The 27,232-nt window shown below is 42.6% G+C and overlaps 1 protein-coding gene across 5 annotated transcripts in view; it reads right to left on the reverse strand.

Moving 5' to 3' along the window:
• Positions 1-27,232, reverse strand: part of LOC125763349 (uncharacterized) — a 162,740-nt gene that overhangs the window by 23,179 nt on the left and 112,329 nt on the right. The window contains exons 8-13 of one of the 5 annotated variants that reach the window (XM_049426390.1): positions 10,172-10,704; positions 10,010-10,091; positions 9,312-9,644; positions 8,707-8,733; positions 5,752-5,993; positions 5,529-5,680 (exon numbers count right to left, since the gene is read on the reverse strand). In XM_049426390.1, the coding sequence (XP_049282347.1) occupies positions 5,529-5,680; positions 5,752-5,993; positions 8,707-8,733; positions 9,312-9,644; positions 10,010-10,091; positions 10,172-10,704 (1,369 nt within the window). Of the gene's footprint in view, positions 1-5,528; positions 5,681-5,751; positions 5,994-8,706; positions 8,734-9,311; positions 9,645-9,946; positions 10,092-10,171; positions 10,705-27,232 lie in introns of all 5 variants that reach the window. The other 4 variants (XM_049426388.1, XM_049426389.1, XM_049426392.1 and 1 more) reach the window with 4 other exon arrangements.

The following is a 27,232-nucleotide window of genomic DNA, read 5'->3' on the forward strand; positions in this document are numbered from 1 at the left end:
AAAAGGCTACAACTCTATGCCAAAACATAAATCAATCATAATTTCCATCCCAGCGGTTGTAATTCCATCAAGCAGATGCTACAACTAATATTGCATCGGATCTTTGAACAGTTGGTCTGTTCAGGGATGAACAACTTCATTCAAGTTTTTACAATTGGTAAAAAAGTTAAATTAAATAAAAGTTTATTTTTGGAAAAATATGTTTTGATCAATCAAAATGAATCGGTAGTTCAATCTTGTGTGGACCGGTCTATCGAAGCAAGAATTCATTGTCTAGGTAGTTGGAGGCGGCCCATGTGATAAACACCGTCGGTTCCACACGATAATTCCGGGTATTAAATCACATCCGAAAGAAGTACTTGGGAAAAAGTATAGAAACTTAACTCAGAGGATCGTTACCTCTAAAATAGCTAATGACGAACAGATCCTATATCTGGTATTGTTTCAAAAAACCAAATAAACTGGTTGCTCCACACTGACACAATCTAATGGCAATCGATCCGTCGGACACTTATCGGAATGAGATCAAAGCGTATATGCTACACCGCACGACTTGTAACTATTTATTGACAGTTGTTGAATAAATTAATCATCATAATGCTTTCCCGCTATCGATAACACAACCAGTAGAAGAAGGCAAAAACACACAATCGAACATGACATATGAGTAGGACGGTTTGTACCGGCTGCTGATTCCAAACACTACGCTAAACCAACGTTTATACAATGTTGTCCGAGTTGCAAATGTGTTTGATCGTGCGGAAACCACAACTATAAAGAAGCTCGGGTCTTTTGCTCCATGTTTTGTGTTTCGTGTTTATTGTCGGTAGTAAAAATTTTTACTTCCCTCTGGGAGTAGAGAAATCGATTCTTTGGCGAATTCGTGCTGTGTTTGTCCAACAGTCTAGCGCTGTTTGTCTGCAAGAGATCAGCAAGCGATAGCTTGAAATAGCAGCTTCTCATCGAATCATAATCAGTCCTAGTATCGCTATAGATTCCCAATAATGCCATCCGAACTGCTCCCTTGCGGGTGTTCTTTACGATTTCATTTTAAAGCTTTTCCTTCTGTTTGGTAGCCCATTTCGCATCGTCATCGCGGGTAATACCGACGTGACGATGCCGAATCTTCGCGTTTATTATTGTGACACAAACTATGACACTCTCGCCCAGCAAGAGAAGTGAACTATCTGTACAGGCCTTGCCATAAATTGCATCCGATCAAGCGACGATCGGACGCTTTCTAATGAAGGAATTCGACGACAAGGAGACCCGTCATCAAGGGCCTTGAAGGTGACGAGATGTTTTTTTTGGTCGCATTTGAACCAATTTGAACTCCCTAGATCGCTCCAACCGTCACCGTCTCCGTCGTCGTCATCCGTTGATTGATTGAAATTTCAAATTAGATCATGCGCAAGGCTCGTTACGATCACGATCGATTGCGATGGTGGCAATTCGGTGGCGATCGCTTTGATGTATATTTTGCTGCGGGTTTTGTTGATGATTATGGTGCTGAAACCGTTGACACGGGGTAAGGCTGCCACAAGCTTTGCAGAATGCATTCCAATTCTTAATTGACCTTCGACTTCCTTTGCCAAAATGCTAAGTGTCTTGTAGTTGGTACAGAAGTTTTGATTTAGTTTTGTATGCGCATAAAAAGTTTTTGCAAGTGAAGGTTAGCTGTTAGTACCAATACGATTAACAGCTGTTCATTTTTTCAAAGTTTTATTTAAATTGTTATCTGTCTTTATGTTAAATAATAAATGGCTGTGTTTAATTCATTTCATCCTTTTACGAAAAAACCCTGCTGAGAAAAAGTGTAATCAAAATTGCATGACTTTAGGCGATTTATTAGTAATTATTAATCTTCCAAATTTCAATTCAATAAAACATGCCATCAACACGACTTCTTCTTCTTCTTCTTGGCTTTAACGACCTTACTGGTCACGCTGGCCATTTCTGGCTTACTAGACTTATTTTACCACGTAGCCGGATAGTCAGTCCTTGCTACGGGGCACGGTCCGGATGGGATTTGAACCCGGTCCGGCCGTGTGGACTGGCGCCGTTTATCACATGCACCACCGGGCCACCCCATCAACACGACTATAGAACTTATTACCAAGGGATGCATCCACCTAGTCACAGGTGTACCAATAAAGAATCCAAGTAAAACATTTCATTCCATATTTCCACAACAATCAAACGAAAACGGTGTTCTAGAGGGTCTTAATTGGAAAGTATTTCACCTGTCCCATACCGTAAAAAAAAAAACATTTCCCCACCAACCATCCATCAATATCATCCCCATCTGTCATTTTATCAACATCGAACAGGGAGGTTTAAATTTGCATTACCATACCACAGACAAACTTTATCCAGCAAAAACCATCCAAAAACCTAACCGGTTACGAAAAATAAGCAAACTAATTGCGGCCAGACCCATGACCATACGAAACGGGAACACCTGTACCTGTCTGGTGGTAGGCCGGTCAGCTTTACCACCAAGGTCAATGTGATGGTTTTTTAGCAATCATTAACGAACGCGTTACGGATATATGCTGCTGTCCCCTTTGGGGGAAACCCATTGCAGAAATACTATAAAACAAGACAAATAAAACGCTTCAATTGAAACGGAACCGCTGCCCGAATTGGCGACAGGATGCGAAATATTTTTTGATGTGAGATAGGAGAAGTTACATCTGGCTGGATGGGGGAACGATGGTCCCAAACATGGTCAAGAATTTGCGGTGGTGATGGTCACCCAACTCTTGCGATTTATGTGACATTCCTCTTGTGTGCGATTATGAACCGGTTTTTTTTTGTTGTTGTGTGTGGAGATGTTTATTCAGCGTTATTTTTGGTTTTGTTTGTCTCTTTACTCATAATGTTGCAGCAATGTAAAAATGTCACAAAGGAAGTGGTTTGAGGTGTTTATTGGACAAAATTTAACATGAAGAATGAAAAAGTATTTTTGTTGAAGACTTCAAAAAAAAATTTACACCCTTAGGGTATGTTATCCAGCTTAATGGGCTTTAAATTATCATCTGTGATACCGCGCACTCCCCATAGCGTGTACGGACGTTCGGTTTTATTTCTTTATAGCAGCTCATTATAGATGCGAAAATACTTAAATCTGTCAAAACCTGTTGAAATACTGCGAAATTTTTGCGTACAGCGTGCAATAAAATCATAAAATGAAGATATTGTTAATTTCAACGTAATTTAAGTGCAGTTTAATTTTGCAATCAACCACACTGCAGTTGGTTGCATCTCCCGCTGTCCTGTGAATGGGATCTCGGGAACCCGAGTGCCGTTCCAGCGGTGTGCGGAGTGTTCACCAGATCCTTCTGGTATGGAATTCGTTTCACAGGGTTGAAACTTCCAAAAAAAGAAAGAGAAGAAAACCCCATTTAAAAACGACACATAAAATGACTAGTGGATGCATCACACCGAATGGGACTGGTCCAGTCATTACAGTGTCCTGGGTGCATGCAATGCGTTGCGTTTTTTCGACTTTCCAGCATTAATAATGCTTACGCTACGCGCCTTGGTCTTAACGCATTTCTCACCTTTTCATGTGTAGCTGCTATTCGTTGAAACAATGCCATTCCTGTCATAACCCCCAGAAGGGGTGTGTTTTTTTAAAAAGTCACGGAAATTAAAAATTCCAAACTGTCCCTCACAGACGACCAACACAAGGACCACTCGCCAGAGTGGAAAAAGGAATGTCTAAGAAGGGGGGAGGCGATAAAGGCACTATCATCCGTGCAGGAATCGGCGGGCGCATCGTTTCGTTTCCGTTATTCGTTTTATCGCTAAAATTCACCAACACGGTACGCGTCGATCGATTGTTTCTACGGTATTGCAACGCGGACCGATGGTCAACCATTCAGTTTGCGAATACACGTACATGGCAGGGAAACAGGTTTCGGTCAGGTTCGTGTCTCGCAACACGGGAAGATTGTCATCTTTTATCAGTGACGAGAAAAACGGGTCACGTGAAAGAAGCACCAGCAGCGCCAGTATGGGGTCAGTTCATTCGGAAAACCAGCATCATTAGGCAAAGTGCAAGTAGGTCGAATTAATTTGTTACGGAAGGTTTTACTTGTTGATGTTTTTTTCTCTCATATACGCCATACAAGTATGGCGTTAACGATAGACGATGGAAATTGACCCATCCGTTCCGAAACCCAAAGCCATAGTCATCGCCAAAGCCAATCAATCAATCGCCATCATAAGGGTTGGTGTATAGGCGTAGTATAGTTCCGTGCCAAGAGGCCAACGGCAAACGATAGCGCTGTATGTCTTTTTAATGGATCAATGGAACGTAACTAGTAGAGAAAAAGTTACGTTAGAGTGAAGCAAAAGGGTCAAAACTGCATTCAGCAAGTGCATTTGTGGTGCAGGGTTCGTCTGACCAGAACAAGGGTGGTAATTGATCAATTCATATGCACTATAAAAATAATAAAAATTTATACATATTTTCAATGCTGTTCAAACTCTGCGGAAAAGGTTTGATGCGTTAACAAATTGACCTACTTTTTTCATAAAAAGCTAATATTGCAAAAAAAAATGGTACAAAGTGTTGAAGTGCTTAAAGAAAATACATACAATCGTAACAAAAAATAACGCGGTTTAAAAAAGAAGCATGAAATGTTTTGTAGGAAAAAAAGGAACGGAGCAATAAACTAGAAAACATGTTTCATTTTGTGCGGTAAAGAAAGAGCAACCGAAAAATAGCTTTACTAGAGGGAATTGCAAATTCGCATGTTGGCAAAAGAAGAACGATAAATCTTCGTTACGCTGTAGCATAAATTGTGTGTATGTGTGCTGTTTTTTTGTTATTCACAGCCTTATTTAGGTAAGTGGGTAAAAACGAAAAACCCCTTATTCTCGATTAGCAAACGGTCAGCACAAGGCGAAAACGAACGCTGCTCCACTACAATGAGTAGAGCAAAGGAAAATTAAAATTTATTTGCTGGAGGGTTTTGTTTTGCTTTGAAGAAGTTATATTCAAGGCTAATTATTTTTTGCTATTTTGCTGGTTGAGATTTCTTTGTTTTTCGGGTGCAACACCCCTCTCTGAAGTTTAGAGTAACGTATAATTGGGTGTTTATCTTAATATTTTTGTGACAGAAAATGAAAGCAAAACTAATTATTATTGTTAAATGTGTCAGGTTTCGTAGCCAAGTATGTCTGCTACGCTATTCGCCTCCTAAAAAGGAAGTTTCTCACGACCACCTGAGCAACTGTCGAGGAATATAAGACCGAGTTTTTTGGAAATTTTACGTGAAAACTCTTCGAGGCACACATACCCAAGTTAGTGCATGTTGGAAAATTTGCAAACTAGGTCGAAGGATATCCGCATTATAGCAGGCAAAATGTCTTTATGGAAAAGTCAACCCTGGACGGTCGCGACCTGGATGGCTTTTTTTTATTTCCATTCAGCAGCTTAAAACTTTCATGCAAATGCTATTTCCGGTGTTGCAGTTTAAAGAAAAGCGAACATTAAACCCGCGAGGGATACTCACGTTTGTTGACAGCTGACTGGAAAGACTCATGACTTGGTCCCGGGCGTCGGTTAGTTCGCGCTTTAGGCGACGCACTTCTCCCGCCTGCCGTTCCTCGGTCGAACCGTATAAGGATGAACCACCCGAAAGTAGCGACGCCTGGCTACCGTGCACTGTTGGGGATGGATGGAAATGAACCGATTAGAATAAAAGTTTGCATACGATGTAGCCTGATGTTGCTTACCTTCATCGTTCTTCTTCGGATAGGTTAATCGGCTACCGCCGCCACTACCGGTATGGGTCGGTGAAAGCAACCCACCAAATCCGCGGGCCGGCGGAGTCGGAGAGGTCGGTTGACTCCACGGTACCATGCCTCCGTTGGCCGCATGTACAACGGTACCGACGGGAAGACAATAGTACGGTTCAATTTCCACGTCCGGGCCGCGGCTCAACATCGAGGGATACATTTTCTCCGATTTGGTCGATCTAGGGTTTTGCAAAGGGGAACGTAAAAAGTTAGCCATATGTTTTGATATTGTTGCAATGCTGGATAAGGATGTCGGGTTAAGATCGTTACGTTTTGCTGATGCGAATGACGCTACAGGAAAATCATTATCATACGCGGATGAGTAAGGTGATAGGAGAGTGAAATACCTTCCTTAATAGCATGAGAAATGAATGTTTAAAGAGCCGGAAAGATGGCATGAAAACTGGACTGGACTGGTAGGAGTGGTACGTCGAAGCATGCAAACATGCACCAGTGCGATCAGCGATTTGAAGACTTGCAGCGAGTAGTTGCAGAAGGAGATGCAGGACACCACCACGAACTATGGCGATGGTATGCGAATAAATATTTAAATCGCAAACAGTTATTCAGATTTTGAACTTCTGCTTGTGTCGTTCGTGTTCGGATTCCCACCTAACCCGACCAGAGGGACAGAATGGATCGCGAAGTGGAGGAACTACGACGCAACATTAAAGCACTATAAATGGTCAGAACGAACAGCCTCCGGGACTGTGAGTCGTTTTTCCACGTCCTCAACTCGCAAGTAGGAAGGTTGGGTCAGTTCGTGTATTTAGAGACCCGAACCGACTCGGAACGCAAAAGCAATCTGGTCTAGATGGACCTTTCGTCAACGTCAGCACAACTGACAAACATCTCTGTGTCGACAGCATTTATGATGTGGCAATGGTGAATACGACGCCAAACCGTCACCATCGTGTGCATGCGGATGGGGTCGTGCTTATGCGGCTACGCGCATCGTACGTAAATAAGCGTCTCCAAATGGGCGAATAAATATTAAACTGTCGCGACATTAGGTTAAGGTTTGGTTGGCTAAAAACGAAGGGTCAATATATGCGCAGCGTGGTAGAAAAACAAGCGTACGTTAGACGTACGATTGACGGGTCCGCTTTGTTGCCACCGTACTGGTTACCTAAATCAGGCGCGTTCCTTCTGCGTCTAATGAGAAAGTTAATCGCTGTCGTGCAGACACCCAATATGGGGGAGGCCAAATGAAAAATTAGAATTTTTCCTTCAAAGTTTGGCGGTGTCGTAAATATGGTGGTGGTTAGCGTGATGTTAAATTTATCCTTCGCGGTACTTAGAACCATTCGCTCTTCATCGATGGTGGAGTGCAAAATAGTTACTAGCCAATCAATAGCGTTCCCAAACAGCGTCATTTGCACAACGTCCTCAAGCTACAGCTTCAAACTTTTTCCCAGCTTCGTGTTGTCGTTGACCGCATACGGTGGTGTGTGACTCTCGTGTTTTCCAAAAGCAATGTGCTGTTATCGTCAGCTACTTAATACGATTTTTATGACACGATGAGTTTTACGATGCCTTCCTCGCCATCCTATACGCCCTTTGGAATTTTCTTAGCGGTCTATTGTTCATGTAAAAATCTCCACATTAAAATCGGGCCGGGAAATTCTACTGCATTGAGTCGTAAGCCAACGCACAACATTGTTGAACGCATGTACAGAAAATAGCATTAAAACGCTAGACAAACTCCAACATTCCTTCCAATATGTCCGCCCCAGATGACCTCGTCCGGGTGGTCGATGTACTGAGAGTACAGTCAGAAAATTAGTGTCGAGAGCTGCACGAAACTGTGAAAAACATTGGACGAATGGAGAGAGAAAAAATATGAGGCTTGCAAAGAAGAATAATATTATCGGACCCCGCACAACTAAGAAGCGACAGAAACTGGTGGAATGGAAAATTTAATTCCTTCCATTGTCTATCGCAAACAGTGTACCCAATGTCTGGTGAGCCTAACCGGGGGGCTCCAAACAATGGTCCGAAACGATGCGTTCAAAATGCAATAAAACAAAGTAAATTTAATTAAAAACTTTTTAATCTTATCACACCCAGCTGCAGCTTCTGCATCATGCTGTTGACCGGGGCCCTTTTTCCTGGTACCGATAGCTCAAATGCCACCGGAAGGAGGAAGTTACTACAGTTGATGGCGACAGGAACCAGTTTTGAATTCAACTTTACGGATGAACGAGGGCTTTCGAGGAGAAGAGTATCGTTCTTTTAGGAACTCCTAGTCAGTGCAATATCTTCATTCAGCATCACACTGCGTTGACTGGTGAACGGTATTGATTGGGTATCGAAAGCACACTGAGGTGAAGGTACTCCATCCGGTATCTATCGGAATGAAGTAGTGGAGTGTGGACTCTTCCTCACGTGCTCGTCATTATCCGTGCGAATGGTGCATAATTCATGGCCGATAACACGCCAACGAAGGAAGGATACGACGCGGCCACGAAGACTTGGGTGGATAGGAAGGTGATGGGAAACGAAGCACCATAATGACGGCTGTCAATCGTGCTGTGAAAATGCAATGCGTAAGTTGAAGTTGGAAGCGGGGAAAGGAAGAGAACTTGATTAAGCTATACGCATGCATGCAGGCAGGTGTATCGGGGAAGGAGAAAAGCTTGTCTTCCGAAAATGAACATCCCCAACGGCGTAAGCATTCCGGACACGAAGGAAATGCCACGTCGCTCTGCAGGGGAAATAAATTTTCCAGTTCGTTTTTCGTTTTTTTTCCACTAGCACATGAGCTCGTATGTATGAAGGGTAGATTCACTATTTCAGTGAGGTCACATGGTGTTTTAAACGTGATGAGGTTATGGATCGTATGTCTTCTTTTTTTTGGGGGAAAAATTCTGGATTATTAACGATATCTACCTGGGGTAGGTCCTTTCTTTCAGATAGCTATCCAAGGAGCGTGAAGAAACGAGAAAATTGAAGATATTACGAGTGAGTACAATTAGGATAAAATTCTTCGGTGTGCGTACTAAAGACATTCCGTATTTTAGGCAAAAATATCGTTCAAGCAACTCTAGATGCAAAAAGAAGAAGAATTGAACAAGCACAAACATAAAATCAATACTCCATGTGCTACATTGATAAGGCAGATCGTGGACTCACTGGTGAACAAGCGAACCGAAAAATAACATAACCATAATATGGAGGCATATCCAGTGAACCATTAACTTTTAGTACTCTTGTGAACAGGGCGACACTGGAATCGATTTGTATAAGGCGAACGAAAAAGAAACTGAGCTGAGACTGGTAGAGAGGCATCGTAAAGAAGCAAACGAACAAACATGTAAAAAGCGCACTACACATCGAACGACACACAACACATCCTCTGCTTTAGCCTTTGGAATCCTTATGACTCTCAAGACTTAGGTCCTTCTGGATGCGAAAGGCAACACTGACATCGACGTAACGTGACACACACTGACGGTGGCACGGAGACGACTGGCCCCGCCCCGTTGCATAATTACCTGATGCTGTTACTACGGTTCAGACGCGGACTGTTCGTGGTGGCGGACTGTTGATGTAGATGGGGCTGCTGTGTTTCACCGCGCGTATGATGCAGCAGCTTGTGCGGTCTGGTGACGGAACCGGGTGAACCGGTCACCGCTGCCACCGCGGCCGATGGTGCAGTGCCGAGCGAGATCGCATCCAGTGTGTCACCTTCCGACAGCCGGCTGCTGGCCGTGTTCGAGTGTTTCAGCCACATGGCGTACGAACCGTAGTCGGGCTTTACCTCCGCATATGTCTGCGTGTCGGAGAGGCTACCATCGGTAAGCTTGGCGGAGGCGCGATTGGACATTCTGAACATTCCCGCCGGAATTGTTTTCGAAAATGAAATGGTAGGGTGGGTTGTAGGTTAGCATGGGTTGGAGAAAAAAGTGTAAACACACAATCCGAATCAAAACCACACCGACCGAACGACATCGCACCCGTTGAAAGTCATCGAGAAGCGTTAGGACGTTGGGTTAGAAAAGAGAGATACGAAAAGAAACAAACGTGGATTAGTGTTAGGAGATTCGTATGCAGTTAGTGGAGTTCTGAATGAAGAAAATGTTTAGCAAACGGTGTTACAGAGGACGCTTGCAAACATGGGAACACAAACCTATGTTGGAAGACATGCATATCTAGACCGGGCTTAGGTAAACTGTGCGTTCCGGAGCCAAACCTTTCTTTCACCGACTGGCTAAGCTGTGCCGCACCGGGTCCCGTGAGCGAGAAGCTTCGATACTGCGGGTGTTGCTGGACTTCTAAAACGAAACAGAGACAACGAGACGGGTTGTTAGCGCGATGGTCTGGAGAAGGTGTCTGACCGGGTGTTGCGACTTACTAGCTTGGAAGTCAGCGGTGGTAGTTTGCGTGCCACCGGACACCTTCAGCTTGCTGGATCTTGGTACAGCCGAAACGTGTGCCGTTCGTCCACCGGTAAGCAGATTTTGTCCCTGTTGCTGTTGTTGCTGCTGCTGATGTGGATCTATGCCCGGCATGCTGGAGCCACCGCCTCCGTTCGTGCGCTTAATATAGCCGAAGCTCTGCGGGACACCGGCCGCCTTGGTACGGCTCGAGCCACCCTTCGAAGATGGTGCGCTTCGACGCGACTGGCCGGGACTCGAGCCGGTCTTGTCCTTGCGTGAAGCGGTCGGGCTCGGTGGTTGCGAGCTGTGCTGGCTGTTGGTGCCCCCGTTGCTACCATGCCCGATCGGCGACGGTTCCGGCAGCTTGCCCCAGTACTCGCGCCCGTTCGGCCCAATCGAACTTCCGCTGCTATGACGTGCGCTGCTCTTGCCGTTCACATGTGAGTGCTCCATTGCAGGTGGGTTCGTTCCCACACTGTCCAGATGATCGCCACGGCTGCTACGACATCTGCGGGAGCCGGAGAAAGAGACACGGAAAGAGGCCAGAAGAGAGAAAAAAATATATCACATTAGTTATATGCACACTTCGCTGCATATGAGATGGAACGGACTTCAAGCAGCGGACGGACACGTTATAAACGATATCTGCAGAAAGTGTATTATCCTTGCGAAATAATTAAACATCCAGCAATGTACCGGAACCCGGAAGGACTTTGCATGACCATAAGTCTTCAACTCAACCGAGGCGATCTGTTTCGGTAGTTTTGTGTATGCGTCGGTACCATAAGCAAGCAACCCATTCGGGTATTTTGCATATCAACACTACTCGCAAGTGGCCGGCAGGCGTCGCGGCACAGTTGCTTTCTGTTTGCCATGTATAGCTATTTATTGCCTCCTGGCCTGGTACGCGACGTCTCGTTTTGATAAATCCTATCAAGTCGCGAGTGTCGCGTCTTTCGATGTGCGCCGGCGGGCTGAGTTTGGCAGGACGTTGTTGGTCGGTGAGAAAATTTATGCCACCCGTTCCGTAGCACACCAACGGCAAATACCCGGGGGATGTTGTTTTCCTGATAAAGCTTAATTTAATTTTCCCACCGGACCATCGCACGCCGGTATGGACATTGTATTTGGATGTTTGCATGTGATAAACCCATACTCGAATGTCGGACATTATGCCATCAGGCAGGGAGAGTTGGCTTGTTAGATCTATTATATATTTAATGGATTTAGAAGGATATCAAACTGACGAGACACTATACTCGCGATATTTAAGGGCATTTCACAAGAAAGGAAAAGCTTCTAATTTTTGTTAATTATAACAAGAAAAGGTATTTAGTAGAACTACGAGAAGGAAATTATAAAACCTTTAATTATAGCCAAAAATAATTAAACGCGAATCGTTCCCAACACCTCTGCGAGTTCTGCAGAAGAATTACTCCTAAAAGTATGCAATACGTTACACCCGCACTATGGGGCACGCAGTGGACTTTGGATGAACTATAGGATGAATAGTGGACATTTTTCGATATAATCCGATGATTCTGGTTTTAAGTTTTACATCTTCCAATAGTTTGTAAAATTTGTAAAAGCAATATTATTTGCCATTGACATGCGATTGAATTGTAGTTGTCTCTGTACACAACTATACTCTCGACAACACAAAATAATAACTTCAAATGATAATGGAAAAGAGAAAAAAAATTCTATAAGTCCATCGGGACAGTCGTTGCTTTGAAATGTCTTTTGAAGCCGCCGGAAATGGTCGATAAAGGTATATAAGCGAACGATGTTTTTCAGTAATGAATATTTAAAACGGTTTGCCATCATCCCGGCTGTTTGGCATTATTTGCACAGTTTCTGAGTGCTTGCAAAGACGGTTTGGTGACGAAGACAACCCTTTTACGACGACGCGAATTCCGCATTGACAGACGGAGGTTACGTTTCCCGACCGACCGACAATCAGAATGTGGTGGAATATTAATCAGTGCGATTTACATCGGTAAACAAGGAATCGGTAGAAAGCGGCAGATAGGTTTGCAAATGAGACATTGGCACAAAGTGACGCTTTTCGTATCTATTTCAAAAGCTTTCTTGATTGTCATCGCATACGATTTGCATGCATTATGTGAGGTGGGAAAGCAAATGATCTGCTTTTAATTGTAAAACAAACTTGACTTTGAAGGTTTCTGTTGTCAAGGATCGGCTTCAAGGAAAAGTCTTTTAGTTCACGTAAGCTATTTCGAAAGGGACAAAAGATCAGTGTTCTTGATGAAAATATTTCCATGTTTTGTTAGAATATCTCGTGCCATTTCCTCAGAAAATATTCGCCTATGTGATTAGCTTATTGATTTATGTATCTTTGTTTGATCATAAATTAATCCAGTTTATTAAAAATACAGCAGCTGAAGAGAAATGGTTTGGAATTCCTTTCCGTCGAGTTTCAGTCAGGATGCCCTAGGTCAGGGCGGTGTAAAACTCGGTCACAACCCACCACCTAGTCAATCACCCAAGAAGTAGACAGACAAAAAACCAGCGAACAGGCGTCTAGTGGTCTCTTATTTATATCCAACCGCATCAACATTACTTTCACGTAAACGATGGAGGCCATAGCCGGTTACCGGAACGAAGAAGCAAAAAAACGGGTGGTTGCCAGCTTCGAGCCACTTGGAACGAATTTATTAATGCGGATAATCCTTCACCCGGCCGGCAACGGACGTGGGTTTCTTCGTGAGGTTTCTTTTGACGAAGCAATGGAATCGCCTAGTTACGCGATGGGTAAATATTGACCTGCACAACGGCCATTGCTAGCTTTGAGCAATTCCCTTAATTAGTCATCCGCGTGACAAGCGACTCGCGTCTTCTTCGTCATCGTTGACAGGCAGGAGGGAGAATCGACGATGTCTTAATTGAAATTAATGGAGGCGCATGGTACGCTAGGTCGCGCTGCCTTCCTTCCACAAGTTCTGTCTTATCACTATCGGTTCCTTGAATTGTGCAGCATATTTTTCATTCCCTTTTTCATTTTTGCTTCTCTTCACAAAGTCCCCAATCCTCAATGGGATCAGTCCCGAATGGAATTGGTTCCAATTAGGTTGGAAATAATTTAGATTACACGCTCTTGTGTCCACTAATTCCATCTCTCTCTCTCTCACTCTCGCTCTGTAAAGTTTCGTTTCGAATACTTTTCGTCGATTTGCACCGAATCATTGGAATGGAAATGTTTCTTGCGATTGGAAGAGAGCTCTCTAAACCAACTGCTCTCAAGTGCAAGCGTACACTTTCGGTGGAACCACTCGTCGGGCAAGTCGGTCGATAAAGTGCATTACGTGCCCCATCGCTGCAAGAAAGTGCATCCTTGCGTTGCGGCCAACCGTACCTGGTGCTGAAAATGTTTTAGCAAAAGTGGATGGAAGATTTTTTTACGATTTACCGCCCCAAGGCGCTACTAGTTGCGTCCATTTTCGCTCGCAATTGGCAAAGCAATTTTCTTTTCTAGACACTTTTTTTCGCACTCGGCTACGGTACATGCGAGGCCAAACACGAAGGTCACGACGGGCCAAGGCAAAAGCAACCGGGATGCGGGCCTTTGATTCGACCAATTTATTTCGCTCATCACGCCACACTTAAGAGCTGGTCGGTGAAGACCCAAATGCCCCATCCACGGGACTCCTCGGTCGAGGAGATTTCTGCGGCTGCGTTGAAGTGGTTTGCAAAAGTGCAAAGTATCTTTATTTTTTGCTTGGTGTCGCTGTTTTAAAAGTATTGCTGTATGTTTTACTCTTTGCGCTGGACAAGTGCAAAAGTTGTCAAGTAGTAGAATGTAAAATTGCTACAGAGCATTTTGTCAGATTTTGGACGGTTTGTTTTGGATGACAAAAGTTTGTTTGAAATGTAGAACTGTACAAATAAAAAGAAACAAACAAATCAAGTTCTTTGACAGTAACATGCGGGTGGTGTTAGGTTTTTAGGAAAAGTTTTTGTTGTTGTTTGGTACACTGTTTTCACAAGAAAAACAAAAATACTTGATTCTTGTGTAGCAAATTTAATTTCTTACAAAGATAAATTATAAACCTCTAATAAGACATACTATTTGCATACTTTAGGGCGTGTCTTATTTTAAATATTTAATTTTTACTATTTCTGTCACAAATAAGTCTTTATTTCTTGAAGATTGCAAGCAAATCATATGATCAAGAAAGAAGGAAAATATTTCATAACAATTATCAAACCAAAAAAGAACATCGTTAACAAATTTTCACCAAGTTTTTACCTAAACCTAATGTTGACATTCTTAAACGAATGGACCACGGAATGTCATTCAGAAAGCATGACAAAGACGAGGGCCAATCCAATAAACGTACTTGCTTTTAGAAAGAAAAAACAAAACTCTTTGCGATTTGATTGCGAATCGTTTTAGAGGATGAGATCGACTTTTATAATTTAAAACAAAACACTCAACAAAATGTCCGATATAATCGTGAACTAGCTGGTGGCCATGATTCTGTAAAACAAAACCAAAAAATGGCAAAAAATGACAGTAAACATGATTGGCTCGGGAGATTTTCTCTTTTACGATCCAACGGATATCAATGGACGGTATGGTGCCGTCGAAATGCTATTAAAACAGTAAACCACCGACATCGGCACTGTTGTTCGTTGTACACGTTTGTAGCTCTTCCTGCCGAGTTAGTTCCATATGGAGGCATTGTAACGGTGAGTGTTTTGTTGGTGAATTTGCACATTGGCTTTTGCGATACTAAAATTAAAGTGGTTTAGCCATTTATAATGGTCAAAGGGATGTACAAAAAATAAAAACTCACATTGATGATGAACCAACAGAGCTACAACCACACACAAAGAGAGAAGGAGTGACAATCTCATAAGGAATATCTGAAAACACACATTACCACGTGCACATCGAGGGAAAACAAATCGATTTCGTCGTTCGTATCGTGTCGTCGCTCCCGAAATAAAAAAGGAAACAAAATGAATCGATACTCATGACCACTTGTGGCGGTTTAAAAAAAATATCCCTGATGCAATAATATCGCTTTATCGATAACTAGGTTTCAGATGTGTGTGAGAGAGACGTTACGTTGTTTGTGATCATTTGAAATGCAAATTAAAATGCACACACAGCGAATGTTGATCCTCGTTTTTTTTAGTTATTGTTGGTCAACGGAAAAAAAGGGTGACAGAGCGATACAAACGGATAGGTTGTTTGTCGCGCTAAAGAACAAATGACGCCCACAGGAAAAGGGACATTGGGAGAGACAGTGCGGTTAAATCCAATTAACGACAACACGGAGACCGAACGGAGGTGGATCCGGCATCATAAATCATATGCATTTCGAGCGTGCAGGATAATCATGCAACACCACACAGACAGCATACCGGTGCGCGGACAGGACCTCGCCATACGAAGGCAGTCCGGATAATTCAATAATCCGTTCACGCGTTCCATAAATCATGTGAAGGATGGCCACGTAGTAGCATATAATACGAAGACCTTCCACGCGACTTCCTCCGCCGTGCCGATTACCGATGAAATTTGCCGTAATTAATCGATCCAGGCGTGTGTTGTGCTGCCGGTATCATTACCCTTCGCACCTGTCCACAGCTCGGGCAGAGTGTGATCCTGCTTTATGAACCCAGATAAGAGTTAAGATTAAAGACGGAACACATCGATTAAATTCATAGTGAACAATGTCGCATAAATCATCGTTGGAATGTTGTGTTTGCAAATCATATGTTTTATCCTGTTCTTCGAGATACTGACCATATCAAAGATATTGCCCGGGGTGGCTTGTTTGCCACAACACTCGGTTTTCCTGGAAAACCCCCTTCCCAATGTGCAACGCGGTTCAAATGAAGCTGGAAGGGCGAGTTTCACTCTGTCAGATAAATTTTCATTTTATTTTCCACAAGATTAGATCAACCCGGCTTTATACAAGGGTATGAGGTGGTGGTAGCACGATGGAAAAGGATAATCAACAGGAATTAAACTGAAGGCAGAAATAACAGCAATATTTCTATCTCTTTCTGCCTTGTCTTCTCTAAAAGGGGAGAAGATGAACAGAGTTCCAAAAATATCATGGTTCCCACATAAAATCCTTTGGAGCGGTTGGGTTGGTTAAAAATAGGCCAACCGTACGGATTGGACGCATGGGAAATTTTTTACCCACCCATTTACGGTCGCTGGGTGCCTTAGAAGGATCTGGGAGGTAATTTTTTTTCCACCTACTTTGAAACCTTCCTCCACCACAGATTTCGTTTATTGGTTGTTCGATTGGTGTGAGGGTGCGCCGGCAAAGGGTATCGACCCTAAGCACGGACTAGAGGGCGCTCCATAGTCGATGGTAATAATTTGACTTTTATGCTTCGGCTCCGCTGAGAACCGTGTCTCGGAAGGAAGTCTCGAAAGGTGATCCGTTGCGGTTGAGCAAAAGGATTAAGGAAAAGGTTTTATCGGGGATGTGCGTGAGTGTGTGCGTTTAGATTGCTTTACGACCACCATGGTTGAGTTTTTACGATCTGGGGTGATGCTTTTTTGTGTGGGCTCCATGTTTTTAAGTATTCCTTGAAGGATGAGTGAATGCGCAATCAATAAAAAATACGTAAAATTTAAAAATAAGTTTTTAATTTAAATAGAGATATTTTCCAAAAGCATTTATTGTGAAGAACAGTAATTTCATTAAAAAAAACTAGAGAGGATATGATGTACAAGTATTCATTCAAAAACACAAAAAAATAATTATACATATATTCAATCAGCTATCAGCTCTTTCCGTCTCGTGCATGATATTTTTATCCTCGATTCTTTGAAGCCAAAGCTTTTTAAAATTCTTCCTACTAAAGATAAAATATCGGTTTGGATTTGCATGCAGTTTGGAGGCAGTAAAACATGGCTCAATTTTATAAAAAACCATGCCAAATCGCTTTCTCAGACATTATGCGAAGGAAACCCAACGTCGAGCATTATCAAGCTGCAATTACGAAGAAATATAGCTTGAGAAAAAGCACCACCATGAACGCTACATAAATTCCCCACAATGAACGTTCTGCTGTACTGCTTCCTTTCACGAGAAAAGAAAAACTAAAAGGGCTTCAAATTTGATTCGAATGGCTACCAACAAGCTGTCTGCTTGCCTCCACCACCGTAAAAGGGATGTGTCTACCAAAAAATTTCATCGTTTGCCACGAATTTGTTCACACCTTAGCCATCCCGGACCAGCTTGTTGGGAAGGTGTATTTATTTTTTTTCTGAATTTAAATAAATTTACTTCCACCAAGTCAAGTCTATCCTTCCTACCGCACATTCCATATTGCTCCCGGTGCCGAAAGGTGACGTTTGCTAAGGTTCCGTTTGCATGCACACCTGGGTTTTGTTGTCTTGCGATGGTGGGGTCAAAATATACACCAATCTTATTTACATAGCATAATTTACACAAGACCGCTTGCTTTTACACTCCTGCTGACTCACGCTCAGCGGTAATAGGGATCCATGAAACAAAAAAAGGCACTGGTTGGCAATGTTTAACACCTTTGGTAGTTGTGTGTACACTTGCGTCACCTTAAATTAAGGAAACTGGCACTGAAAAACGATCCTTACTATTAGTAGGTTTGTTGTGCAGCAGTGTTTTGTCCGACCGGTGAAGTGCGATGCAATTAAAATGGGAACAGTATTCGGTGGAAAACTTCCACTTTCCCGACCGACCGAGCGAGACGAGATTTCCTTTTGGCTAAGTGGGGTACGTTACGTAAACGTTGTAAGGATTAAGTGAAATGATTTAATCCCGCTACTTTACGAGTAGGTCGAGAAGGATGTGCAGGTTGAGTTAGGAGAAGAATAATCATGCAACTGCAACTGCTTGTTCATTAGTGGGAAAATGGAGATATTGTTAATTATTGTTAATACTGAAGCTATTTAAATCTCTGCACTAGGATGCCTTTTGTAAATTCTAATGATAAGCCATTACCTTGTAATTCTATTTCATGGTTAACATTTTCCACAAAAAGTTGTATGTTATTCTACATAATTCCTTTATCCTTGTGGGGATTTATCTTTGTGATACATAATACTTTAGGTATCGACACTCGGAAACGCCTAAATGTAGACAATTCGCCATGCTCTTACTTCCTTTTTGTAAGCTTGTGTTAACAGCTTGTAAGCCCCGTTGTAGACTACGGTATCCATACTATCAGAAAGCATTCAGATTGATAATAATGTTCTTCTGAATCGATTTTCGACTGAAAAGAAACGCTAGTTTTTCCTTTTAGTCTACTCCTTCTCATTTCCTCTATCGACTTATTCTCCCGTGAAAAATTCTTCCTTAAAGAAGACACCACCACTCACAAACACAGACACCAGAGTTGGAACTCAGGCATCATCTTGGCCCAGCAGCTCGGTCTAGAGCCAACGATTTTCTTTGCGCTTTCCGCAACCCATCGCACGAGTTTCGAGGGGAAGATATCGTAACTGAATCGCCGCGGTACTGAGCAGCATGCTTAAAATGGGACGGTGGGATAGATTTCATTTCCGGTAACAAGAAGACAACGGTATGCAAAATGGGAAGAATAATACGAATACAACGGTGTGGTGGGTTTGGTTTACGAGCAACAAAACAAAGCTATAATTCAATTCCGGCGCCCGAAAACGTCGTGCTCGACTTTCCAACTTGCTTTCTTCGATTTTTGCCCAATCCCAACCATCCCAACAAATGGCGGATATAGTACAGTTTGGTGTATTTCTTTTAGTTTTTTCACTTAACAATTTCGTGTCCTTGTTCTTGTTCGTGGCGATTTGTACGCGTGGTGTGCATTTCCTATCAGGACATACCCTTCAATTTTCGATCATTCCTGGTGGTCGTACAGATGGAGCTATCGCACTTTAATCCGACACTGACAGCAGCAGCAGTAGCACGGTTTAGCCTCTTTTGCTTCGGGTTGTTTTGGGGTGTGTTGTATGGGCGAACTTTACCGACGGATTTTATCCGAGTCGTGGAACGAAACGAGTGGTCCCATTGGGAGATATATATATACAGGAATGGAAAGGCAGCACAACAATTTTAAGGCAGACGACTGATGCACTCAATAGCTTCCTTGAAGGATTAAAAAATATGTTCCACTATTTCACAACTCACGAATAAGTGCATTACAGATGCAGTTTACACATCACCAATTGGTAGCTTGAGAAAAATAAAGTAAAATAAATATAGGCACAGAAGCACTTTTTTTAGCTATTATACTGTTGGTCCACTAGACACTGTGGCGGCACTAGGGGTCCTTCAGCGTAGAATGGTGAGTAGAACAACCCCTCGTTTTTTTCTATAAAGGGTAGTTGATTTTTCCATTGTAGCATTTGCTTTTGTCGGTCAAATTGCACCATTTCCATCACCTTCACCTCATTTTCATTCCGTGCACCAATCGTGCAACTTGTGTGTGCCCTACACTTCACCATTCGATCCTTTTCGGGGGTTGCATTTTTAGATCGAAGAGGGATGGCTTTTCACTGCTCGGTTGTGGTCGATGACGGTAACAAAACTGAGTGAGAGCACCTTGCCGAGTAGTAAAAAGGGGTTTCGCCCATTCTTTTTTACTCTTTTAGGGAATTATTCCTTGCTCTAATTGTTTGCGGTGGTTGCAGGAAAATGCCGGATGCATCGATGCTGGCTCTCAAAACCGGTGCACACATACACTCAGACTCACATGAGTGGATAATGCATACAGCAAAACATACACACATTTTCACCAACACTAACTAAGAAATAGTAGAGCCACGGAGCCGCCACAACCGGTGGTTGTTGGCAGTTGGCCAATTCATGTCGAAAAGAATTCTTTCGGTCGCTCCAAAAACTACGGACTACGAAAGGCAAGTAAAGTTGAACCTTTCCACTTGATTTCCACTTTCGTGCTTCTTAACACAAACACAATCTACGGGGCAAGAGACAAATGAAAAACCTTCCAGAGCCGGCCTGCACAAAGATTGGGGCTCGTGAAACAGGTTGGTGAGGTTTTGCTTGCTGCTAACACTGCCACTTGCAGGACCGACGGACTGATTCACACTCACGACAGATCCTGTCGGTTTGCTCCTGCTGCTGGTGGTGCTAGCCGAGCGTACGGAACGAGTGACCGCGTGCGCGTTCGCCACACAATGGGAAAAACGCACCCAAACGGGAAAAACCTTCCCACCGTTCACGAACGATAATGGAGTATCGACCGTGGAACTCACTCAATTGACGAAAGGTTAGGATGAATGGAAAGTTTTGTAGCAAGAATTTTCATCTTTCATCATCTTTTATGAGTACTTACAGATAATAAGTATAGCAAGATGCTGCATAATTCGTTGTAATGAAATTTTTATATTTTTTAAGATGTAGTAGAACTACAATTTCTTAATCCAAAAAACCTAAAATAATCTAATAACTTCCTTAAAAAGTGTACGTTATAAATGAATTGGCGTACTGGCGTACACATGTCTACAAGTGGATGCTTTCAGAATAAGTATTCTAACTGAAAGAGAAACGAACAAGATTTTTTCTACAACCCAACACAGAACACTCTGCTCTCGAAATCGTCGGTGAGTATTTGGTTTTCATTGGTTCTCACTCTCAATTTGGGTGTGTATCGTGTGTCTGCAGAACAGATGATGACCGTACCAACTTTAGGGGTTTGGGTTGTCTCGTGTACGGAAAGGAAAACTTCCGACTTCGAGCCTCCCAGAGCTGTTTGTGAGAACGTGTCCTTTCCCCCTGTTGTTTGATATTGCAAGCAACCGATCCCTTCCGTAACAGGAACCATACACGAACGAACCACAAGGCAGAGATAGGATGTTATGACTCATCGCCTCTGCACGACTTCGGTCGGCGACAGACGACGAAGAAAGCACCAAACCGTTGGCAAGGGCAACAGAAAGAAGCGACTCCACAACAACTGATAAAATGACGAACAGTGTGTCGCCACCGAACTTCGTGGGAACTTAGGAAACAAATGGAGGACACAATGTAACGTACTGTTCGTCCGGGAAGGCGGACTTGAAATCGAAGCACCAGGAAGCAGTACAGTCACAGGAAAACGTGTCGTAAAAAGAGACTGCCAATGTTGATTGTGCAAAGCTAGTGAACGATAAGCGCCGGGACAAGGAAACTGGGTACCGATTGATACGACAAGGATGTCCTTTTTTGCAACCCGTACCAGACAGACGGGCGTTTCGTCGCGATCGGTATCCATGGGCAGTAGTACTCCAATGAGCTGACAGTTGGATATTGGAAATGGAAGTTTTGCGATGATGCGGAGTTGTGTCTGGGAAATATTTTGACCAGAAAGGTACCACGAGTCTACCCAGTGGCCAACTAGCAAGAACAAGCAGGAGACAATTTAATTAATTGAATTTGATTTGATTGCCCTTCGTGATGGGTTGTTTGGTTGCGTGCTGTGGTTATACCGGTTACTTGCTTCTTGTGGTGGCTATGGTCCACACTTGAGGCAAGGATTGCAATTATGGTCGAGATTTTTCGCGGTCTTGTTACGATGGAGTTGAATTAATAAATGGATAAGCATTTCCTGGTCGACGTTTATGTGAGGAGTGGCCGTGGCGGTTATGGTTGTTGGAGTATTGAAGCACAAGCAGTGGTTTGAAGATGTCTTTGTTTATCAATAGAAATAAATTTTAAAAAGCGCAACGTAGCAATTTTGTCATTCGCATTGCATACTTTCAGGGTTATTTGAAAACCTTGATCATGTTGTATTATTTTTGATTAACTAACATACGTTGATGCTTAATCTGTTACGTAAAACAAAAGATAATTAAACACATCTTTTATGTCAATGCATAGTATTATGAATTATGTTTACTATTAGCTTGGATCAAAAAACACAATCAAAGTAAATATTGGAATGGTAGAGAAGAGTAAAACGAATTAGCTACTGACACTTCATATAGACACTTCCTCTACCGATTCGTTTTTCGGACAAACCAACGCACACCATAAAATCGGATACATCCCTTCCTTAACAAAAAAGAATCCACAATGTAGCATCAATAGACGATGTCTTACAACGACCCGGTTGACTGTTAAGTAGAAGCATCAATTTCCACATCCACCCTGCTGCGACTGTGTCTTACGCCGTAACTTACAATTTCTTCCGACTATACTCTGTATCGGACCGTACCGTCCTATCACTGCATCCCCAAGGGTAAGGTTAGATATTCGCCATCGCAAAGGTTACGGCGGATTTGGACACGGTTGAGGTGATGAAAAAAAAACAACACGAAAAACCCAAAACACATTACTTCCCTTTATTCTTATCGCTTATCCGGTAGAAATGTTACGCTTCCGAGGGCGAACATCAAACGGCCGAACGGCACTCCAGCTGGTGGTCGGTGTGTTGTTTTATATTTTGATAAAATATTTACCACCCTCCTGGCAAGAATTACACACATAGACCCACCATCAGCGGGGCCGGTACGTGCGCTAGAAACACGTTCCTGTTGATGGTGATGTGGTGGAAACAACCCCAAAACCAGATGTTTCAATTTCCCGACACTTTTCCCAACTAGCGACCATCATGGGGTGGAAGATAAAACCACAACATCTCCACAGCAGCAGTACGGTCAAGAAATTTCCACGGATAGTGGGTGAACTCTCGCACGGAAATGGATTTGCACGCTGAACTCGCACAGCGCACGATGCATTGATGCAAGGCATCCACTTTGTTGGAGTTCCTGGCTTGGGAGGTGAAAGCTTATATACATCTCATGTCGAAGCGTATTGTACAACATGTCTCAAAATTGAATTTCAATTTATTCCTTGAGAAACAGTTTACTTTTTATGCAAAATATATCATTCAAGCACACGGTTTTAATACCAATTTGCTCTCACAGTCTGGACTTCTTTAAAGTCGCGTGGATTAATTTAGACTCGGAAAATGAATTAAGGATAACGAAAGGTCGCTTGGTTGTTTTGGTGTGATAAATGGCTTTGATAAATTACGAAACCCTTAATGATGTTGGGACGGGTTACCGTTTTCTTTTCTCTGATTTCGACTAAGTGGAAGATGCAGTGGGTCACGTTATCAGTTTGTTTGTGTTGCGAAGCAAATTTAAATTCAAAATACTGAAATTAACAAGAGAAGAGAACGACTAATCATTAGAAGAGTAAAACATAAACTTTAGTCCGGTAAAGCAACAATAAGTACGAAAATAATTTTCGCCCCAAAAGGCAACGTTTTTCGAGTTGATATTCAAGACAAAAACCGTGTCTGCTCGAATCACCGTAGAGCAGAGACATAAACCTCGGTTTCGAGCTGCGTTCAAATAGTAAAATAAACTGCTCGAACACTACTCGACGCAACTGTGTTCAGGCTACAGCTTGAAGCTTTCAGGAAGCTTTCTTTGAATGTGTTTGATTGCAAATTGAATCGTGAAAAATAGGGCAATAGCGTTGTTATTCCGAAATTTTAGTTTTGTAATCTAGTAATTTGATAAATCAATAACATTATATCCTCACAACTATTCAAATTTATTAATAACTTGGTCAAGCATAACGAATTGATGAGCCAAATAGCAGCATTCAAAGGAAATAAATTATAACTGCAGAAGAGCGCATCCTCTGATTAGTTGATCCAAATCACCGTTGAGACACGGTTCATAAGTCCATAAGCCCTTGGGAGAATTGTGTACCTTATCTCCAAACCGACAGTAGTCGTTAAAGATAATGGCACCGTTAAAGGAAGTCTACTAATGGATCTTCCATCACTCCGATATGGCAGAAAAGACAGAGGAAAAGAAAGAGAGATAGAGAGTGGCAGACAAATCGGAAAATGATTTACAACCATATCAAATCCCTTCTGGGAAAGGGACCATACTTAAACCCGTACAATCCGGGCTCATTCGGGATATGGTGCGTTTGCAAATAATTTTCCTGTTATTCTTCCCGGCGCTAGCGCAAATTTGTCCCCTGACGCTTTCGAAAAATCTGGACACCAATATAGAGAATGTTCGCTATCCTTTTAAGTAGAGCACCCAAATATGACATACCGTGTTCCAGATTCCCTGCTGTAAATATTGCGTGTGCTGCGTGCACATTAAAAGATTCGACAGCAAACAATAGCTTAATGTCGCACGGTGATGGGCAATACCTGCAACAAAAAAAAACAACTTCTAGCCTCTGGTCTCACCGTCAATTGCTGCTGGGGTCACTACTAACGGAGGCCGTGTGGTGTACACGTGCGATGGAAAAATAGATTTCTTCACACCGCGTTGGCTACGAAAGGCAACAACAGTAAGAGAGTGAGAGGAAAATTGCGTCCCCTAAATAATGGTCCCAAAAAGGATGGTTACAGTGTGACACGGGACGACCGTAAGGGATGAAGAATTTGTTACTGGCTATGTGGTACACAGAAGTGATTCATAAAGAGCCACCGTACCGTGTGGTAGGTGCTAATAACGCTCTTTAGCGGCCTACAGCAGCCAGGGGAGGAAGTAGCGAATAAGAGTTTCCCTTGTGCAATTTACGCAACATGCTACTGTTCCCTCACCATTCATTAAGAGTTCTGCAGAAAGGCTTCGCACAACATACACATCTTTATGTTTGCGTGTTACATATTAAAACAAAAATCCATCAAACTTCCCAGACAGACGACTTGGCCCCGGCGATAAATGCGTCGATGAATTTCAGAAATATTTTGTACAGCAGCTTATCGATGGAGTGCCTTTTCCTATGAATAACATTAAAACTTCAACCGATTCCAATAACATTTTGCTTCGGTGCAGCTGAAACCTATAATTCCCGTGCAACGAACTGAGAGAATTCCACACATTCTGTTGCATTTTATTCTCACCACAAAGTACTTGCAATATAGCATATAAAAACATGATATCAAAGATCTTTCTCAAACGATCCCAGCCCATCGACAATGGATGGAAAATATTCAGGCGAACGTTTTTTTTTCTTCTCTCCCATCGTTTGCACTTCCGCCGTATCAAACAGGACATTGTCATGCGACAAGCGACACTGCAAGCTATTATGTTATTCTGCCCCGCCACACTGAAATGCACTCTGGAGCGGACCAAAAATTGCTGCTGTTGCGAGTGTGTCGTGAGCAGAGTGTGAATAATGCACCCAGCATCGTTGTGAACGCAGATCTATTTCGCACCCTATGACGGGGTGTGTCGCACCCTTGTGAGGACAGAAGAAAGTTTTTCAATCGCTTTGATAAACTATCGCCTCGTGTCGTACAAAATTCGTACCGCCGAGATCGGAATAAAAGGGAAAACTTTGTCTCGGTATCGTAATTTCCGGATCCGGTATTGCACCGCTGAGTACGATGTTCACTGCCCAAGGGAAAATCGAGCTGCCTGGGAGTGAACACAAAAAAAAACAGCAACGATAAGCGTCTGACGAGACAGACAGTAGCGAAACAAAGACCACCTGTTGATTAGTGTTTTATCACAGCAGGGAGGAAAAAAATTCGCAACGAAAGTTAGACACGTCCGCTTACACCACGAAGAACGCCTATCTTTGCAGGTGCAGGGAGATAAAACAAAAAAGTTTGAGATAACTCTCAACGCTCTGCGAGGTTCTAAAAATATCTAGCAATTCAATTGATGGAGTATAATTTCCAATAATTTGCCTCTTAGCTTGTCGGTTCCTGGTAAGAAACTGGGAGACTGAAAGAACTTCTGGAAAAAGCAATGCATGTTTTCAAGTCAAGTTGTTAATGTACAATTAGTTGCCCGAAGAAAGATGAGTTGAGTTTCTGAGGTTGATTTAAATTGAATTAAGAAAATATATCTAGTAAAATTTTAATTATCTGAGGCAAGTATTACATAGTGTTCGACAATATTTCAGAAAAAAACCAAACAAACTGACGGCTGTCAACAAATATTTTGTTACTCGGTTTTCTTATTTTGCCCACATTATTTATCTCATATTATTGCCATGTTTGGATTCCCGTAGGAATGTGATTTTTTCGATCAAGGAAGATAGAATCCGACCAAAAAAAAATGAATAGAAAAACGCCGAAACGAATCCTTTGCAACAAGCTGTCAGTGCTATGGCCTAAAAATCCAATAAACATTCTATCCTTAAGTCTCCGTCTGGCAGAGTCAATGTTCGCTGTTCTACTCCCCAACATTTTCTTCGGCATTTTTTGCCCTTTCTTCAATCGCTTGTTTTTTCCTATATTTCGCCTTTCATTTTTTTGCTATTATTAAATTTCCTTTTCGGCACCATTCACACTATTTATCAACGTAACCTTTTAGTTTCACCCCTTTTAAACGGAAGGAAACATAAGCACACTCTCTTCGATGCAACGTTAAAAGGCACGGACAGGAAATGCTAACAGTATCATCCTGTCAGCATGATGCCCTTCCGCAGGATGCAACTTGGTCAACGATATTTATATCTTACGGTACAGGATATGCTTCCTGGTTCAATATCTTGCATTATTCGCGTGGTAGAATAGCTTTGTTGCTGGAAGTGACCAAAACAGGATGGTTTGAAAATTAGGGAATAAAATCAGTATTGTAGGTCACCAGTATATGGTTACGTATGCAATCTAAAAATATTTCCCTAAAAGGAAATCATCTTCCCTTTGGGACATCGCAAAAAAAAACTCTACCGTATGCACGGACGTCCCTATATGCGAAAGAAGTGCAACAATATTACATCATTAAAGGAGAGTAATTTAATTTGCTCCATCTCTTTGCTCACTGATGTCCTCATTTTCGGGTAAATCGAGTAGATAGAGGCTAGTGTCGGGGATAGGATATCCTATGTGAAGTGGTGAAGATATACATGATTCGGTTCGATTGTGATCCGCCCGTAACAATGAATTGTTACTCATCCTCGACGCCATTCAGACGAAGGATGTTGTTGCTAAAATCTACTTTATTCGTGGCATGTAGATAGCAGCAGTAAGACATGCTGTGCAACTTCCCCACTGACGGGAGATTGTGTACCGGGGGTATATGGATTTCCATTTCCCAGCTTTTTAATGTACACTACTCCCTCGTCACCCACAATGCAGTGAAT

This window comes from Anopheles funestus, chromosome 2RL (assembly GCF_943734845.2).
Source record: "Anopheles funestus chromosome 2RL, idAnoFuneDA-416_04, whole genome shotgun sequence".
NCBI lineage: Eukaryota > Metazoa > Arthropoda > Insecta > Diptera > Culicidae > Anopheles > Anopheles funestus.